This window comes from Mastomys coucha, unplaced genomic scaffold (genome assembly GCF_008632895.1).
Source record: "Mastomys coucha isolate ucsf_1 unplaced genomic scaffold, UCSF_Mcou_1 pScaffold12, whole genome shotgun sequence".
NCBI classification, from domain to species: domain Eukaryota; kingdom Metazoa; phylum Chordata; class Mammalia; order Rodentia; family Muridae; genus Mastomys; species Mastomys coucha.
Window position 1 is genome coordinate 56,510,385 of NW_022196894.1, and position 18,804 is coordinate 56,529,188.

Here is an 18,804-nt window from a genome sequence, read left to right on the forward strand (position 1 = left end):
TGGCTGTTCGCTCATTACCCTACGTAACGCCCCAGGATGGGCCGTGACATGGCGTCCTTTTCACTCTACGCACATGCGCCAACAGTTTGTGCAAACAGTTGCCCACTAGGAGTTAACAGCGGAAGTAGGCGCCATCTTGCCATGGCGAATGCCTCTCAAGATTTACAGCTCCCCACACTTGTCATTGTCATGAATGTACTATTGAGAGGAATGAAAGCTATAGAAAATCTTCAATGAGATTATAGAGTATATGCAAGTGGTTATGAGTAAAAACATTGGAAGAAATTTAGGTGATAAATTTGGTTTTGATGATTTTTCAAACAGAAATGAGGAACATATTGCTGGAGAGCAAAGAAAATGTGATTCTGCTATTTAACAGTGAGGGCCTAGGCCCACTGCTTCTTGTGTCGTAATGTTTGTGAAATGAAGACTTAACAAATGATGAATTGAAGCATTTGTGTAATACACTTCTAAGAAATGTGTTAATGGACAGCAAGCCTTTTTCTATGTGCATAGCAGATACAAAAAATGAACAATTTCAGTTTAGAATTTCTAATCCAACGGGGAGCAGAACTTAAACATTTGGCAGATTCTTTTAGGCTTGTGTATAGAACTCTATCAGAAAGTGCATTTGTCAAAGCATAGAAGGGGCATAATCAAAAGCCAATCTCAAAGGGCAATTAAATATTTGGTTATGTAAGCAGAACTCAGAGTCCAGTTTTCAGGTGAAAAGAAGCAAAGTATTCCCTTTTATTAGAGGTCCAGAGTGCAGTAGTCTTGAAGGAAAAATAGTTTGAAGACTTTGCACCTGTTTTCTATACAGAATGCACATACCCTTGTGAGGAAGCTATGGAGATGTGGCTTCTTCTACATAGATATCAAAAGATTCTCATAAATATTTACATGGAAGAAAACTGACTCACTTCTATTCACTATATGGAGTTTCTCATTGGTACAGAGAAGATGAACCACAGAGAACCCTGATCTTATCAAGATGTGTGTGCCCATGTTAAAAAAAAAAAAAAAAGCAAAACATTACATGTCAAGGCTACTGCCCAGAGGCTCAAATATATCATTTCCAGGTGGAGTTATTCTGACAGACCATGGTTGATACCTTTAACTTGTAGAGTCACTCATATGTGACTGAAGCCTGGGAGGGCCACCAGCACCCAAACACAATCCCTGATATCTATTATCAGTGGTGCTATGGAGAGAGGCACAGTAGAACCCTGAAACGTCTGATCTATAATGCACAGTATCCAGATGACAAAGTATAGAGAAAGGGGTCTTTGCTTTTTTTCCATTAAGTTTTTAAAATTCTATTTTTGTGGGTATGTATGTCTGTACTTGCAGTGAATGTGTGTGGTATATGTACACATGTGTGTGCTGGTGGATGCACACACCAGAAAAGGATGTTCATCTTCTATTTTTATTACTCAATTTCTACCCTTTTCTATGAGGGAAGGTCCCATTCCTCAATTTAGAACTCACAGTGTTTTGACTAGGCACCTATTGTCTTCCTGTCCCCTTTTCCCAAGTGCTGAATTTACAGGCACATAAGAGATCTTATCTTGTCATATGAGCCTTGAGATCTATCATGTTCTTCTTTTGCTTGAACAGCTTGTGCCTTTAAGTGATGAGGGATAGCCTGGAAAAATCTGGGGATTTAAACTCTGACTCTCCAATTGTCAAAAATATGATAAATACTTGCTTTATAAACCCTCTAGAATATAGTATTTGTTTTTGTTTTGTTTTGTTGATTTTGTTTTTCGACACAGGTTTCTCTGTGTAGCCCTTACTGTCCTGGAACTCACTCTGTAGACCAGGCTGGCCTTGAACTCAGAAATCCGCCTGCCTCTGCCTCCCAAGTGCTGGGATTAAAGGAGTGTGCCACCACTGCGGGGCAGTAATATATAGTATTTTTATTATGTTAAAATGAAAAGACTAAGACTTCTGCCTTTTGTATTTGTATGGAGTTTAACACTCATGTGAGTCTATGTTTATGGATGTTGAGTTGACAAAAGAAGGACGTTGGTAGCTAACTTTATGTCTGTTGCATTGGGCCACAGGATTCCCAGAATGGTACATAATATTTTCAGATGAATCCATGAAACTTTCGTCTTTTCAGAGATCAATATTTAAATTTGTGGACTAAATAGAAAAGATGACTTTGTCCAATTTGAATGTGGATTTTATCTTTTGAGAGTTAGAATGGTAAAAGTAAAATGTTAAAATAAGATTGAATTTGTGTTACACTCACTCTGAACTAAATTGTGAATCAACGGTTTCAGTTAGCACTTAATGGTTGCCTGGTGTTTTGACTTGTGCTATAATCTCTATAGTTCATTGAAAACGTATGACATTCTGAACAGGTAGACCAAAGATTAGCAGGTTATAGACTCAAGATGGAATATCACTGCTTCTGTAAAACTCTGAGCCAAGGTCTTATAGTTATACCATTGCAGATGAGAAGGTAGGTAGATAGATATAGGCATGTGAATGTGTGGAAATACACACACACACACACACACACACACACACAACACACACACACACGCAAACATTCTATTTCACACAAATACAAACACACATATACATAATGGGATCAGGAGAAGATAGAGTTATATTTTATTCTTTTCTTTTTAAAAAACCTTCAAAAACATGACATTTCAATGCAAAATAATTAAACTTCTTTTTAATCAAAAAATAGCCACATATAATATTACCACTATTAATTGTCCTTAAGTAAGTTTCATGTGAATGGTCACTTCTTAAAAGAGATAGCCAAACTGCTTAAATGAAATTTAATTGAAAATAATTTTCCAAAAGTTGAGACATGTAACTTCATTAGAGAATTTGTTTTAAAAGAACAAAGATTCCTAGGATCAGCCTAACTGAATTGAAGAAAAGGAGTTGTTGGACTTTTTACAGCACAACTTATATTTCCCAAGAAAAATTGCTTTTAAATCAGCAAGTAGTTCATCCTTTGGGGAAGATGTCTTACTTAATCCTATATGCAACACTTAACTGCAGAGAAGAAGGTAAGCCCAAAAAAGAATGTAGAAATTTTCAGAGTATTTACAGGTTCTGTTTAAGTGAGAGATATGTCTTATGTGATAAATACACTTACAATAGACATAGGCTTATAAATGTTGTTTCTCTGATTGTTTTAAACCAGGGTATCCTCTGTGTGCTCTCTCAGCCACATTGGCATGTCTCAGTCAGAAGCCAGTAGCAGAGCTCATTAGTATTTGCTCAGACATACTCTATAGATGGTACTGATGCTTAAGAAGTTGTGATAATGAAAAATTTAGTAGAAGCCCCTCATGCTTCCATTAAATTAGTCTTAATATGTGGTTAATGCTCATCATGGGTAGTTGGCAAATCAGAATTTAAGAAGCAGTGTTTTATTTTCATATGACATATTCTGATGACTATTTTTCCTCCTTAAACTCCTCCCAGATCATTCCCACCCTTCTACCCACTCATCTCCATGTCCCCCTCTCTCTGTCTCTCTGTCTCTGTCTCTATCTCTGTATCTCTCTCTTTCTCTTCCCTCTCTCTCTTTCTAGAAAGCAAGGAAACAGACAAACAAAACAAACAAACAAACCAGATTTTTAAAAAAGTAAAACAATGAAATATACCATGAAGATACAAAATCAAAACCCCTAATATACAAGAAAAACCAGTAAAACAAAACAAAACAAAAATGACAGCATAAAAGCCCAAACAAAGCAATGTAAGACAAAAAGTCTCAAAAATATTATTGAATTAATTTTTTGCTGACTATCTAATGTTGGGAATGTATGGGAGACTATCTTTTAGTGTGGTTTGTTTTAGTTTTACTTCCTGAGTCATTGATTTTTTTTTACCTAAATCATTTTATTAAATTATTTTATTTATGTACATTCCAAAGTTCCCCTCCTTCTTGTCCCTCCTCCCCGAGTTCTTCACCCTTTTCCCCCACCTCTGAGTGGATGCTCCACCAACTCCCCACCTGCCCGCCTACCCACTCACACCTTACCACCACTAGCATCCCTCTTCCCTGGTGCATCAAGTTTCCACAAGATTAAGAGCTTCCTCCCCGACAACGCAGTCCTGTACCACCCATGTTCCTGAAACCATGAACCAGTCCATGTATGCTTGGTCTCTGGGAGCTCTGAGATGTCCAGGTTAGTTGACACTGTTGTTCTTCCTATTGGGGTTTCAATCCCCCTCAGTTCCTTTATCTTTCCCCTAATTCTTCCATATTGGTCCCCAACCTCAAATTAATGTTTAGCTGAAAGTATCTGCATCTTTCTTAGTCAGTTACTGGTAGAGCCTCTTAGAGGACAGCCATGCTAGGCTGTCTGCATGCACAAAATGGTGTCAGTAATAGTGTCAGGACTTACTGGGCCTGATGGATCTCAATTTGGGCCTGTCAGTTGGTAGCCTTTCTTTTAGTCTCTGCTCCATTTTCATCCCTGCATTTCCTTTAGTCAGGAACATTTCTGGGTTAAAATTTTTTTAAGATGGGTGGGTAACCCCCTGCTTCAACTGGGTGCCTTGTTTATTTACTGGAGGTTGTCTCTTCAGATTCCATCTTCCCATTGTTGGGCATTTCAGCTAATGTCATCCCCATTAAGACCTGGTAGCCTCTCACATTCCAATCTCTGGGACTTTCTAGAGGTTTCCCCTGTCCCCTAGCCCCCACTGCTGCATATTTCGATTCATTCTTCTAACCCTCAAGATGTCCTTCCTTTCTCTCCCCATGTTTGATGCTGCCCCATATTTTCCCCTCCCCACTCCCTTCTCCTATCCAGTTTTCTCCCTCTCACTGCCTCCCATGATTATTTTGTTCCCATTCTAAGGGGGTTTCCTTCTTGCTAAACATTCTGCTGTCTGTAAGTTATATTATGGGTATTCTGAACTTTTTGACTAATATCTACTTATCAGTGTGTACATAGCACATATCTCCTTTTGGGTCTGAGTTACCTCACTAAGAATGATATTTAGTTCTAGACATTTGCCTGCAAAATTTGTAATATCTTCATTTTTAATGGCTGAATAATATTCCATTTTGTAAATGAACCACATTTTCTATATCCATTTTTTGGTTGAAGGACAACTGGGTTATTTCCAGTTTCTTTTGTTTGTTTGTTTGTTTTTGTTGTTTTTTGTTTTGTTTTGTTTTGTTTTTTGAGAAAGGGTTTCTCTGTTTAGCCCTGGCTGTCCTAGAACTCACTCTATAGGCTAGGCTGGCCTCAAACTCAGAAATCTGCCTGCCTCTGCCTCCCAAGTGCTAGGATTAAAGGTGTGAGTGCCACCACTTTGGGGCTTATTTCCAGTTTCTGAATAAGGCTGCTATGAACATAATGGAGCATGCCCCAGTATAGTGGGGCATCTTTTAAGTATATGCCCAGGAGTGGTATAGCTGTGTCTACAGGAAGAGTTATTTCAAATTTTCTGAGGAATCACCAGATTGATTTCCAGAGTGGCTGTAATCCAACCAGCAATGGAAGATTGCTCCTCTTTCTCTACATCCTCGGTAGCACGTATGGTAGCTTGAGTTTTTGATCTTAGCCATTCTGATTGGTGTAAGGTGGAGTCTCAGCGTCATTTTGACTTGCATTTCCCTGATGATTAAGGATATTGAACATTTCTTTAAGTGTTTCTCAGCCATTTGAGATTCCTCTGTTTAGAATTTTCTGTTAAGCTCTGTACCCCATTTTTAAAAATTGGGTTATTTCGTTTTTTGGAGTCTAACTTCTTGAGTTCTTTCCTAGCCCTCTATTGCATGTAGAGTTAGTGAAGATCTTTTCTCAATTTGTAGGTTGCCATTTTGTCCTATTGACAGTGTCCTTTGACTTACAGAAGTCTTTCAGTTTCATGAAGTTCCATTTGTCAATTGTTGATCTTAAAGCCTGAGCCACTGGTGTTCTTTCTGTTCAGGAAAATTTCTCCAGTGCCAAAGAGTTTGAGGTTCTTTCCCACTTTCTCTTCTATTAGATTCAGTGTACCTGATTTTATGTGGAAGTCTTTTATCCACTTGGTCTTGAGCTTTGTACAAGGAGGTAAATATGGATCAATCTGCGTTCTTCTACATGCAGACATCCAGGTAGAGCAGCAACATTTGTGGAAGATGCTTCTTTTATTTTCTATTACATGGTTTTGGCTTCTTTGTCAAAAATTAAGTACCTGTAGGTGTATGGGCTTATTTCAGAGTCTTTTATTGGTTCCATTGACAAACCTGTCTATTCCTATACCAATGCCATGTAGTTTTTATTACTATAGCCCTGTAGTATATTATAACTTGAGGTCACAGATGGTGATACTTCCTTCTTTTATTGTTCAGGATTGTTTTAGGAATCCTGAGTTTTTTGTTTCTCTTCTGAAGCTGAGAATTGCTTTGTCAAGGTCTGCAAAGAAATGTTTTGGAATTTTGATGTGAATTTCATTGAATCTGTAAATTGCTTTATTGAGATGGACATTTTCACTATGTAAATCCTATTGATTCATGAGCATGGGAGATCTTTCCATGATCATCTTGTGATATATTCCTCAATTTCTTCAGCAACTTGAAGTTCTTGTCATGCAGGTCTTTTACTTGTTTGTTACACCAATATATTTTATATTATTTTTGGCTATTGTAAAGGGTGTTGTTTTCCTAATTTATTTTTTGGCAAGTTTATAATTTGTAAAAAGAAACACTACTGATTTTTTTTTTTAGTTAATTTTGTATTCAGCCACTTTTCTAAATTAGTTTGTTAGCTGTAGAAGTTCTCTGGCAGGATTTTTTGGGTTGCTTATGTTTACTGTCATACAATCCACAAAGAGTAATACTTTGGCTTCTTCTTTTCTAATTTGTATACTTTGATTTCCTTTAGTTGTTTTATTGCTCTGACTAGAACTTCAAGCACTATGTTGAATAAATAGGGAGAGAGTGGGCAGCCTTGTCTTTTCCATGATTTTAGTGGAATTGCTTTAAGTTTCTCTTCATTTAGCTTGATGTTGGCTACTAGCTTGCTGTATATTGCCTTTATTATGTTCAAGTACTTCTAGGATTCTTAGCATGAAAAGGGGTTGGATTTGGTCAAAGGCTTTTCAGAATCTAATGAGATCATCATGTGATTTTTTTTTCTTTCAGTTTGTTTATATGTAGATCATGTTGATGGATTTTCTTAGTTTGAACCATCCCTGTATCCCTGGGATGAAGCCTACTTGATCATGGGAGATGATGTTTTTGATGTGCTCCTGGGTTTGTGAGTATTTTATTGAGTATTTTTGCATCAATGTTCATAAAGGGAAAGTGGTCTGAAATTCTTTTTCTTTGCTTAGTATTTATGGTGTTTAGGTATCAGGGTGACAATGACTTCATAGAATGAGTGTGGCATGTTTCTATTTTGTAGGATAGTTTGAATAGTATTGGTATTAGCTATTCTTTGAAGGTCTAGTCGAATTTTGCACTAAAGCTATCTGGCCCAGGGCTTATTTTTTATTGGAAGACTTTTAATGACTACTTCTATTTCTTTAGGGTTCATAGGGCTTTTTAAATCATTTCCCAATTTGATATAACTTTGGTAGCTGGTATCTGTCTAGAAAAATCATCCATTTCATTAGGGTTTTGTAGAGTACAGGCTTTTGTAGTAAGACCTATTGATTCTTTGGATATCTTCAGTGTCTGTTGTTATATCTCACTTTTAATTTCTGATTTTGTTTGTTTGTTTGTCTCTCTGTCATTTAGTTAGTTTGCCTAAGGGTTTGTCTATCTTGATTTTCTCAAAGAACCAGCTCTTGGATTCATTGATCTTTGCACTGTTTACTTTGTTTCTAATTGGTTGATTCCTACCCTGAGTTTGATTATTTATTGCCTTCTACTCCTCTTGAGTGTGTTTGCTTTTGTTTTCCTAGAGCTTTCCAGTGTACTTTTAAATTATGGTATGAGAACTTTCTAATTTCTTTATGGAGGTACTTAGTGCTATGAACTATCTTCTTAAGACTGTTTTCATTGTATCCCATAAATTTGGGTATGATGTACCTTCATTGTCATTGATTTCTAGGAAGTCTTTAATTTTTTTTCCTTATGTATTCCCTGACCCAAAGATTACTGAATAAAGGAATTTCTCAGTTTCCATGACTATGTAAGCTTTCTGTTGTTTCTGTTATTGTTGAAATCCAGCTTTACTCCATGGTAGTCTGATAAGATATAAGGCATTATTTCAGTTTTCTTATATCTGTTGAGGATTGCTTTGTGACTGACTATATGGTCCATTTTGGAGAAGGTTCTATGAGGTGGTAAGAAGTTATATTCTCTTGCATTTGGGCAAGATATTCTGTAGTTACATCATTTGGTTGATAATGTTGGTTAGTTTCATAATTTTTCTTTTTTTTTTCTGGATGACCTGTCAATTTGTGAGAGTATGGTAGTGAATTCTCCTACTAAAATGTGTGAGGTATGATGTACAATTTAAGCTTTAGTAATGTTTTTTTTTTTACAAATGTATGCACCCTTGTGTTCGGAGGATAGATGTTCAGAATTGAGACATCAACTTGATAGATTTTCCTTTTATGAGTGTGAAGTATTCTTCCCTGTCTCTTTTGATTACTTTTGGTTGAAATTCTATTTTATTAAAAATTAGAATGGCTATTCCTGGGCTGGAGAGATGGCTCAGCCGTTAAAGGCTAGGCTCACAACCAAAATAGAATGGCTATTCCAGCTTGTTACTTGGGTATGTTTGCTGAGAGGAATTTTTGTCAGCCATTTACTATGAGGTAATGTCTATCTTTATAGCTGAGGTGTGTTTTTTGTATACAACTGAATGATAAAACCTGTATTTTGAATCCATTCTGTTATCACATGTCTTTTTATTGGAGGAATTGGTTCCATTGATATTGAGAGATATTGATGACCAGTGATTGTTACTTCCTGTTATTGTCATGTTGGTGGTATTAGTGTATGTGTGTGTGTGTCCTTTGGTTTTGCTAATATGGAATTACTTATTTCCTGTGTTTTCTTGGATGTAGTTATCCTTCTTTGGTTGGAATTTTCCTTCATGTATTCTAAGTAGGTCTGGATTTGTGGGTGGTTATTGTTTAAATTTGAGTTTGTCTTGTAATATCTTATTTTCTCCATCTATGGTGATTGAGAGTTTTCCTGGGTCCAGTAGTTTATCTAGGCTGGCATCTGAGGCTTTTTAGAGACTGCAAGATATCTGCCTAGGCCATTCTAGCTTTTAGAGTCTCTGTTGAGAAATTGGGTGCAATTCTGATAGGTCTGCCTTTGAATATTATCTGGCCTTTCCCCCTTACTGCTTTTAATATTCTATGTTCTATAGGGTTTTCTGTTTTGATTATTTTCTATTATGGTACAGTCTAATTGGGGTTTTATAAGCTTTTTGTATGTTTACAGGCATCTCTTTCTTTAAATTGAGACAGTTTCCTTCTATGGTTTTATTGAAAATATTTCCTTGTCCTTGGAACTGGGACTCTTCACCTTCTATTCCTACAATTTTTAGGTTAGGCCTTTTCATGGTGTCCCTGAGTTCCTGAATGCTTTATGTTGGAAATTTTTTAGATTTAACATTTTCTTCTATTGTATGTTTTATGCCTAAGATTCTCTCTTCTACCTCTTGTATTCTGTTGTTTATGCTTGTATCTGTTGTTCCTAGTCTCTTTCCTAGGTTTTCCATCTCTAGAATTTTCTTTATTGCTTCTATTTTGAATTTCAGATCTTCAACAATTTTATTTATTTTCTTCACTTGTTTATTTGCATTTTCCTTTATTTCTTTAAAGGATTTGTTTCCTCTTTAAATATCTCTACATGATTGATTGCATTTTTCTCTATTTCCACAAAGCATTTATTAATTTCCTCTTTAAAGTCCTTTATCATCTCTATAAAATTGGATTTAATGTTACATTCATGTGTTTCAGTTTTGTTAGCATATTCAGGGCTTGCTATAGTAGAGTAGTTGGACTCTAAAGGTACCATATTGCCCTAGTTTTTGCTGATTTTGTTCTTTTGAGTGCCTTTAGCCATCTGGATGGCATTAGTACCTGGATCTTCCTATTTCAGTAGATGAGGGGGCTTCACCTCCATTGCAGGCCTCTGATGGTCATATTTCGGCTATATGACTCCAAATCAGCAGGTTTGATGAAAGTGGACTTAAAGGTGGTTGGAGAATGGAGGTCCAGAGGTGGGTAGTAGGGTGCTCATTGCAGCTGGAGGTGCCCAGAGAGCTCAGCAGCCAGGGAAGATTGGGAGGGTAAGAGAATCTAACCAGTATGCTTCTGAAACAACATATCTGATAAATGTATATACAGCTGGCAGGGTAATGGAGGTCGGCTGGGAATACCATGCAGCTCAGCACAGCTGGGTGTGACCCAGAGGATTGAACGGTCAGGGAAGATATGTGCAGTAAGGGAGTCTCACATACTAATAAGTTAATATTCAAATCCTCATTCAGGAACAGTTCAATTAGGGAAGCAAAAATGGCAGAAGCACAAACCATTTACCTTTATTGCTACTGTAGTGTTTACCTTTATGAATATGTGACTTTCGTAAAAAAACAAAAAAAGATAATAAATCATTATTAGGTCTAAACATTTCCTTTTAATGATTTTTATTCGATAACTGGATTTAACACAGGAATGATGACTGTGCCATAAGCAGATGATTAAGACACTGTGCACATACATGAAAAGAAGGGAGTTATAAAATAAAGACAAAGATACGAGATAGGTTCTGCATGTGGAGAAGGCTTGCTTTATCTTCTTGAAGGACTTTCTTTTTATTGTTTGATCAACATTTCCCAGGACTATAATGAGATACATCACAAAAACAACTAAGAAAAGCAGGACTTTTCCACTGAGCTTGTTATGTAAATCCTGTAGCTATCCCTGGCTTCACCAGATTTCCCCTAAGGTGAAAAGCAGAGAGTGTAAAGAAATTTCTTAAGTATTAGAAAGAGGAAAAAAAATAGTTAAAAGGAAAGAGTCAGAGACTTTCTATGAAGATGTTTGTAAACACATAGTTCATTTGCAAAGAGTTAGCTGTGAGTTAAATTCAAATTTTAGTTTCCTTTTTAACTTCTGTACTGAATCAAAATTTATTTTAATTTTTAATTACAAACTTCACGTTGTTCATACATATAGTATTGCTAGCCAAATTTTCTCTGTGTGTTTTTATACAAATTGGGATCAAAGTATTAAAAGCACCCTGTTAATTTTGAAAACATAAAGATGAAGTAGGTAGTCAAGTGACCAAAGATTTGGACCTTACAGAATGATTGATATACACACAACTTGGAAACACAATAACAAATCAACAATTTTTCAAAAACCTTCTAAGACTAAAGAGATTTTTAATGTAGCCAGTTTGATATTGACCTGAAGTTCTAAAGGATTTACAGATAATTCTAATGTCCACCAGACTCTGAGTCCTGTATCCTGCTTATCCTCAAAAACAGTTTCAGCTAAAAATGCCTCTTTTTTTTGTTGTTTTTTTGTTTTTGTTTTTGTTTTTGTTTTTGTTTTTGGTACATACCACAAAATTTATTTGAGAGGCTAGGTAAATATATTCATATAGTAAAGAAAACTAAAAAAAGTTCACAAAGTTATATAATTTGTATTTGCATAAAATTCATGTTTGTAAAATGCTTGGGAATCATCTCCATGTAATACGTTAGTATTCTTTTTTTATTAGATGTTTACATGTCATACAATATCTCCATTCCCAGGTTCCCCTCCAAAACAAAATAAAATAAAATAAAAACAAAAATAAAAACAAACCCCTTTTCCACCCCCCTCCTCATGCTCACCTGTTACCCTCCTGGTTTGAGGCCTGCCTCTCATAGCCACACCTCTCTGCCCATCTCCTGCTATTTGCCACGCCTCCAACCTGGTTCCAGTTACATTCGGAAGCTCCACCTCCTCAGAGAAAAAAGGAAGTCTCTGATTGGACTGACGTGCTGACTTACTTGGGGGTGTGGTTTTGCCTGACTTATTCTACCTGTTGGTGGGAACAAGGGTATTCATTAAAGGTTCAAGATGGCTAAGTATTAAAGGCTCCTGTCTAATGTTTTAAGGTACCTTCTTTGTGGGTAAGTATAACTGTGGCCACTCTGTCTTTTCCCTAACTCTCTCTTGCTGTTGCTCTTCTTTCTAACTCCATATTTCAAGGTAACCCACTGTTTTAACATTGCTGCTTGACAGTAACACTCACCACCCACCCTCTCCTGCTTCCTGGTTCTGGCATGCTCCAACATGTAATAAGGACACATGCTCCACCATGTTCATAGTAGCCTTATTTATAATAGCCAGAAACTGGAAACAACTCAGATGTTCCTCAACAGAGGAATGGATACAGAAAATGTGGTACATCTACATTATGGAGTACTACTCAGCTATAATTCTTGGGGAAATGGATGGATCTGGAGAATATTATCCTGAGTGAGATAACCCAGTCAGTCACAAAAGAACACACATGGTATGCATTCTCTGATAAATGGATATTAGCCCAGAAGATAGGAATACACAAAGTACAATCCACAAACTACAAGAAACTAAAAAAAAAAGGAGTATCATCAAAGTGAGGATACTTCTATCCTTCTTAAAAGGGGAAACAAAATACCCATGGAAGGAGTTGTAGAGACTAACTATGGTGCAGAGACTGAAGGAAGAACAATCCAGAAACTGCTCCACCTGGGAATCCTTCCCATATTTAATCATCAAATCCAGACACTATTGTGGATGCCAGCAAGTGCTGGCTGACAGAAGCCTGATATAGCTGTCTCCTGAGAGGCTCTGACAATACCCTACTAATACAGAAGTAGAGGCTCACAGCTATCCATTGGACTGAGTCCAGTGTCCCCAATGAAGGAGCTAGAGAAAGGACCCAAGGAGCTGAAGGGTTTGCAGCCCCTTAGGAGGAACAACAAAATGAACTAACTAGTACCCTAAGAGCTCCCAGGGACTAAACCACCAACCATAGAGTATACATGGTGGGACTAATGGCTCCAGCAGCATATGTATAGCAGAGAATGGCCAAGTCGGTCATCAGTGGGAATGAATGTGGTCCTGTGAAGGTTCTAAAATGCCTCTTCTTGTGTCTGTCTGTCTATCTATCTATCTATCTATCTATCTATCTATCTATCTATCTATTATTTATTTATTTATTTTGACACAGGGTCTCACCATGCAGATCTGCCTAACTTTAAACACAAAGATCCATCCAACTTTGGTTTTCTCCTGAATGCTGGCCTTAAAAGCAAATGACACCATGCCTCACTGTCTTTTTCTTGATATTTAAATGGAATCTGTGTTTTCTAATCTACAGATGTAATATATCCAAGTAATACTGCATTTCTTTGTTTTCAACATTACGGGAGAATCTTTTCATCTCCAACACTTCTTTAGAAAGAATAATGTCAAGTCAAAGATAAAAGCTGAAACTAGTTCTGTAAATAACCAATACTTTGGATTTGGGTTTGGATGGGCTTAGTTCTATGAGTCGAGATATAAACACACTTAAATTATTATGATTAAACAAAATTATAACTTTTAATAAACAATATAACTATTATAAACATCATTTCTTTTTTACCAATATGTTGAAAGAAATTGAGACATTTAAAAGTCCTGGGATTCATCAAGTAGGAAAGCCCAACTTTAACACAGATGTGAGAAAAATATAGGCAACAGTGCTTCCATGCAGATTCATTTCAAGGCCGCATTTCTCAAGCTGAAGAGAGGTTTTATATACTAATATCTTGTCAAAACAAGACTTCACCAATTGGAGAAGTATGGGCTCTTAGCAAATGACAATGCATGAAGACATCGGTTCCCCAAGAGATTCTATGTGGAAGTCCCACAGTGAATGTTTCCCTAGGCACTGTAGAGTTGGATCACATACAAACTCCAACAGTTCCACTGTGTTTTGCAGCCCTTGAAATCATAAACAAAGTGATTGCCCACCATTGTGATTTTATTTTTCATTTTCATTTTTATTGGTTATTTTATTTATTTACATTTTAAATGTTGTCTCCCTTCCCAGTCTTCCTTCTGCAAACCGCTTATTCCATCTCCCCTCCGTTTTAACTCTATGAAGGTGCTGCTCCACCCAACTACCCACTCACTCTCACCTCACCCCTCTAAATCCCCCTACGCTGGGACATCAAGCCTCCACAGGACCAAGGGCCTCCCCTCCCATTGATGCTAAACAAGGCATCATATGTAGCTGAAGCCACAAGCCTATCCATGTGTACTCTTTGGTGTTCTAGTTCCTGGGAGCTCTGGAAGGGGGTGTCCAGTTAGTTGATATTGTTGTTCTACTTATGGGGTTGCAATCCCTTCAGCTCCTTCCTTCATTCCTTCCTCTAACTCTTCCACTGGGGTTCCTGCACTCAGTCCTATGATTGGTTGTGAGTATCTGCACCTGATGGCAGAACTTCTCAGGGGACAGCTATACCGGTCTTCTGTCAGCAAGCTCTTCTTGGCATCAGCAATAGTGTCTAAGTTTGTGGTTGAGTGCCTGGGAGCTCTGAAGGTTCTAGTTAGTTCATATTGTCGTTTGTCCTAAGGGACTGCAAACCCTTCAGCTCCTTTGGTCCTCTCTCTAGCTCCTTCATTGGGGACCTTGTACTCAGTTCAATGGATGGCTGTGAGCCTCTATTTCTGTATTAGTCGGGTATTGTCAGAGCCTCTCAGGAGACAGCTATATCAGGCTGAATTGTATAGTGGAACTGATTGCTCTGGCAGCATGTATATAATAGAGGATGGCCAAGTCGGTCATCAATGGGAAGAGAGCCCCTTGGCCCTGTGAAGGTTCTGTGCCCCAGTGTAGAGGAATGCCAGGGCCAGTAATCAGAAGAGGGTGGGATGGTGAGCAGGGGGAGGGAGAGGGAACAGGGGTTTATTCTTCTTGTTGTTTTATGTTTTCATTTTGTTTGGTTTTTGGTTTTTTTTTTTTTTTTTTTTTTTTTTTTTGGAGGGGAAACTGGGAAAGGAGAAATTATATGACATGTAAATAAAGAAAATATCTAATAAAATAAAAAATAAAAAAAATAGTGTCTAGGTTTGATGTCTGCAGATGGGATGGATCCCTAGCTGGGGCAGTCTCTGGATGGCCTTTCCTTCAGTCTCTGCTTCATCTTTTGTCCCTGCATTTCTTTTAGGCAGGAACAATTATGAGTTAAAATTTTTGAGATGGATGGGTGGCCCCATCCTTCAAACTGGGGAATGTGCCTAAAATGTATATTATATTAAAATTTTTGTGACTTTTCTACCTGAGGATAGAAATTTAGAAGAACACTTGACAAATCTCTTCAAGTAGATAATGTCTGATATGTTGAGACAAGTTTTCATTTATATAGAAAATATATTCCTTTTGCTTTCAGTTGTGTATCTCTGAACTAATCTAAGTACGATCTTAATAAGGCCATGGACCTAGATGCTCTTCTGGTACCAATCCCAGCTGGAGCTGGCAGAGAATGCTAGCTCAAATTCCAGATGGACAACTATACTGTACTTACATCTAATGGGAAAGTGTACTGATGAGTATCAAAGGGATGGAGAAGGGCAAGGAAATAGGCAAAGAATCTCGATGGCAGGTGTTTAGAGCTTTGCCTCCCAAATATGACTACGCTTGTAATAAAGTACGTTTTTAAATGGGCAGTGGTGGTGCACACCTTTAATCCCAGCACTTGGGAGGCAGAGGCAGGTAGATTTCTGAGTTCGAGGTCAACATGGTCTACAGAATAAGTTCCAGGACAGCCAGGGCTATCCAGAGAAACCCTGTCTCGAAAAACCAAAATAAATAAATAAATAAATAAATAAATAAATAAATAAATAAGTTTTAAATAAGAAAGCATGTTTTAAAAATGCGGATTCTGTTTCAGTAGTGGGGCTGGGGCTCAGATGCCTTCTTTTATTCTACAGTGATCCTGTGGACACTTGCCAAGCACAGACATAACCAGAAAGGTGTGACCATTGAGTAAACCAGTTGCAAATGTGCATTTCCTAGGAAGAGAGAAGCAGGCAGCTGTGAAAGTTTTCTATGGTAGGTCAGTGACTGTGTAGCTCCACTGCAGAGGAAGATTTGACAAAATATACATGATAATAAAAAATGCAGAATTTCCCATAAATATTCAATAAGAACAGATAGCTTAACTTACTTGTTTTTGCACTGAAATTTTAAATTTGAAACTTGCATATAGGTCTGAAACTGCTAGCATAGTAAAATACTTTCTTTAAAAAAAAATTCCATGGCCATTTCTTTGAAGACTAATATTTTAAACTGCCAAATCAAGAACATTTACTTTGTATTGTGCAACTTTTGTTTCCTTAAGTCCATACAAACTTGACTCTTCCATTTTATTGTTTAGCTCCTGACTTATGGAAGATATATGCACTACTTAATAACATACAATGACCTGGTCAAGAACATGTATGATATAATTGAGACAACTGTATGAAACCAAAAATTATGTGTGATAAATACTGGGAAATTTGGAGGGAAAAAAATAGAGTAGATATCATATGGCCTTGTATCGCAGTATAAAATTATAAAAAGTAATAATAAATTATATAAATAAAAGTATGTAATATTATTAAAATATATAGGTATATACAAATAAAGAAACCAAAAAAATATGAAGTAAGGTAATCCTCCCTCCAACAAGAGGCCTTTCAAGACATCATTAACAAAGAAAAGATAAGCTTCTCTCCCCATGGAGGAAAATGGGGAAGCCAAGAGAATGCTCATAGAGTCTGCCCTTGCCTTTACTCTCATTTTCTTCATGACTGCACTTCATTTTCTGTTGATTTTTTTTCCCTATGACATATGGTATGGATTTCTATAAGCACTGAGAATCAAAGAAACAACTTTGGGGAAAAAATGTGTGAATTGCTATTCAATTTCCTGGAATTTTTTTTCATGTGCTTAAACAAACAGGAAGCTAAGCCTACAAAGAATAAGCACACTTAAAGTGGCCCTGTTTGCTGTGGCATGTTTTCTACCTGATCATTTGGGGAGAACCAGGGATGCTTTTAGAAACTAGAGAACTGGTAAAGTAACACAGAAGAACACATCTCCAGTGGAACGTTTCCTTTCTTTTTTATTTAGCATGGCATGAAAACTTAAGAAGATTCTTTCACATTTTCAGATTAGAAATCCCAACATTTTAAGAATTTTATTAGATATGTCACCTTATCATTGTTACAATACTTAGATTCATTTAATCAGAGTGTAAAAATGTGATGATTATAATTTCAAAAATCTTTGAACATTTTCAAAAATAAAAACATACCAAATTGGCAAATTCTGTGGCTGTTTTACAGCGAATAGGCAAGAGATTTCCAAACACTAAACATGCCTCCCTAATCTTTTTTTCAGTGAATCTGTGACTTGCTTATTTCTCAGGCTGTAGATAATTGGGTTTAGCACAGGAATTAGGACAGTGTAAAACAGAGAGTCCATCATACCTTGCCCATCTGTTTGTTGAGATGCAGGGAGCACATACATGAAGAGAAGAGGCCCATAGTACAAAGACACAGACAAGAGATGAGCTCCACAGGTGGAGAAAGCCTTCCTTATACCTTGGAGAGACTTCATTTTTAAAATTGTAAACAACACGAGTGTATATGAAACCAGGACAGTCATAATGGTGAATACCTGTATTGAACCAGACAAAATAAATACTAATAGAAGGTTAAGAGTAGGATCAGTACAGGAAATATTATACAATGGTATAATATCACAGTAAAAGTGATGGATTATGTTAGAATTACAGAAGGTTAATCTGAGTAAAAACAATACATGAAATAAGGAATGAAGAAAACCACCTACAAATACTGAAACTAGTAGGCGAATGCATAGTCTATTGGTCACAATAACTGGATAAAGTAATGGTTTGCATATGGCTACATAGCGATCATAGGCCATTGTACCCAAAAGAAAGCATTCTGTGGTCCCACCAAACGCAAAGGCAAAAAATTGTATCATGCACTCAGAAAGTGATATCATCTTGTTCATGGATAACAAGTCAAACAACATATTTGGAGTCACTGCGGATGATATCCAGGCATCCACAAAAGCCAAACTCCCAAGGAAAAAGTACATAGGGATATGTAGTTGGGGGTCACTCCAGATGAGAGCAATAAGACCTAGGTTCCCCACAATAGTGATAAGATATATCATCAAGAATAGCAGGAACAGGGGCACCTGCAGCCCTTGTTGATCTGTGAGCCCTGTGAGAACAAACTCTGTCAGCAATGTTGTATTCTCTTCTTCCATGTGCTGCTCACGGGACATTGCCTGAAATGAAATAAAATATGTACAATAGAGCATTCACTAATATTTTAAGGTTACCATGGAAACAGGATTTGATATGAAATCACATCTTTACCAGAACAGTCTTATAACTTCTCAAACCTTCCAGAAGTGGGATTAAAGAGAACTCTGAGCTATCATGTTGGCACTAGAAACTGAACTTGAGCCTCTCTGCAAGATCAGCAAGTATCCCAACCTCCAAGCCATCCGACTAGTCCCAGTTCCACCATTTTCTATTTTAGCACCGACTTCCATTCAATTAAGTCAGTTCCTATGTTAAACCAAAGCACAAGTGGGAGAGAAGAAAGAGGCAAGGGACACATATTAAGGACAGTGATCAAAGAAAGCATCAGGAGTGAAACCAGAAGGCTGCAAATTGTGAACAATAAAAAAGGAGAATAAGAATAGTTCAGAAATAGAGTGCCAAGTGCAAAATCAATGTGCTAGAGCAGTGATTTTTCCTAATGCTGCTACCCTTTATGTTCTTTATGCTGTGGTGA

General features: G+C 37.1%; 1 protein-coding gene across 2 annotated transcripts in view; it reads right to left on the bottom strand.

Moving 5' to 3' along the window:
* The window catches only part of LOC116086470 (olfactory receptor 186), a 90,633-nt gene extending 72,347 nt beyond the window's left edge, over positions 1 to 18,286 (bottom strand). Inside the window, exon 1 of one of the 2 annotated variants that reach the window (XM_031364725.1) lies at positions 17,675 to 18,268. In XM_031364725.1, coding sequence (XP_031220585.1) covers positions 17,675 to 18,268 — 594 coding nt within the window. Of the gene's footprint in view, positions 1 to 17,293 lie in introns of those variants that run through there. The other variant, XM_031364724.1, reaches the window with a different exon arrangement.
* Positions 18,287 to 18,804: the final 518 nt, after the last annotated feature.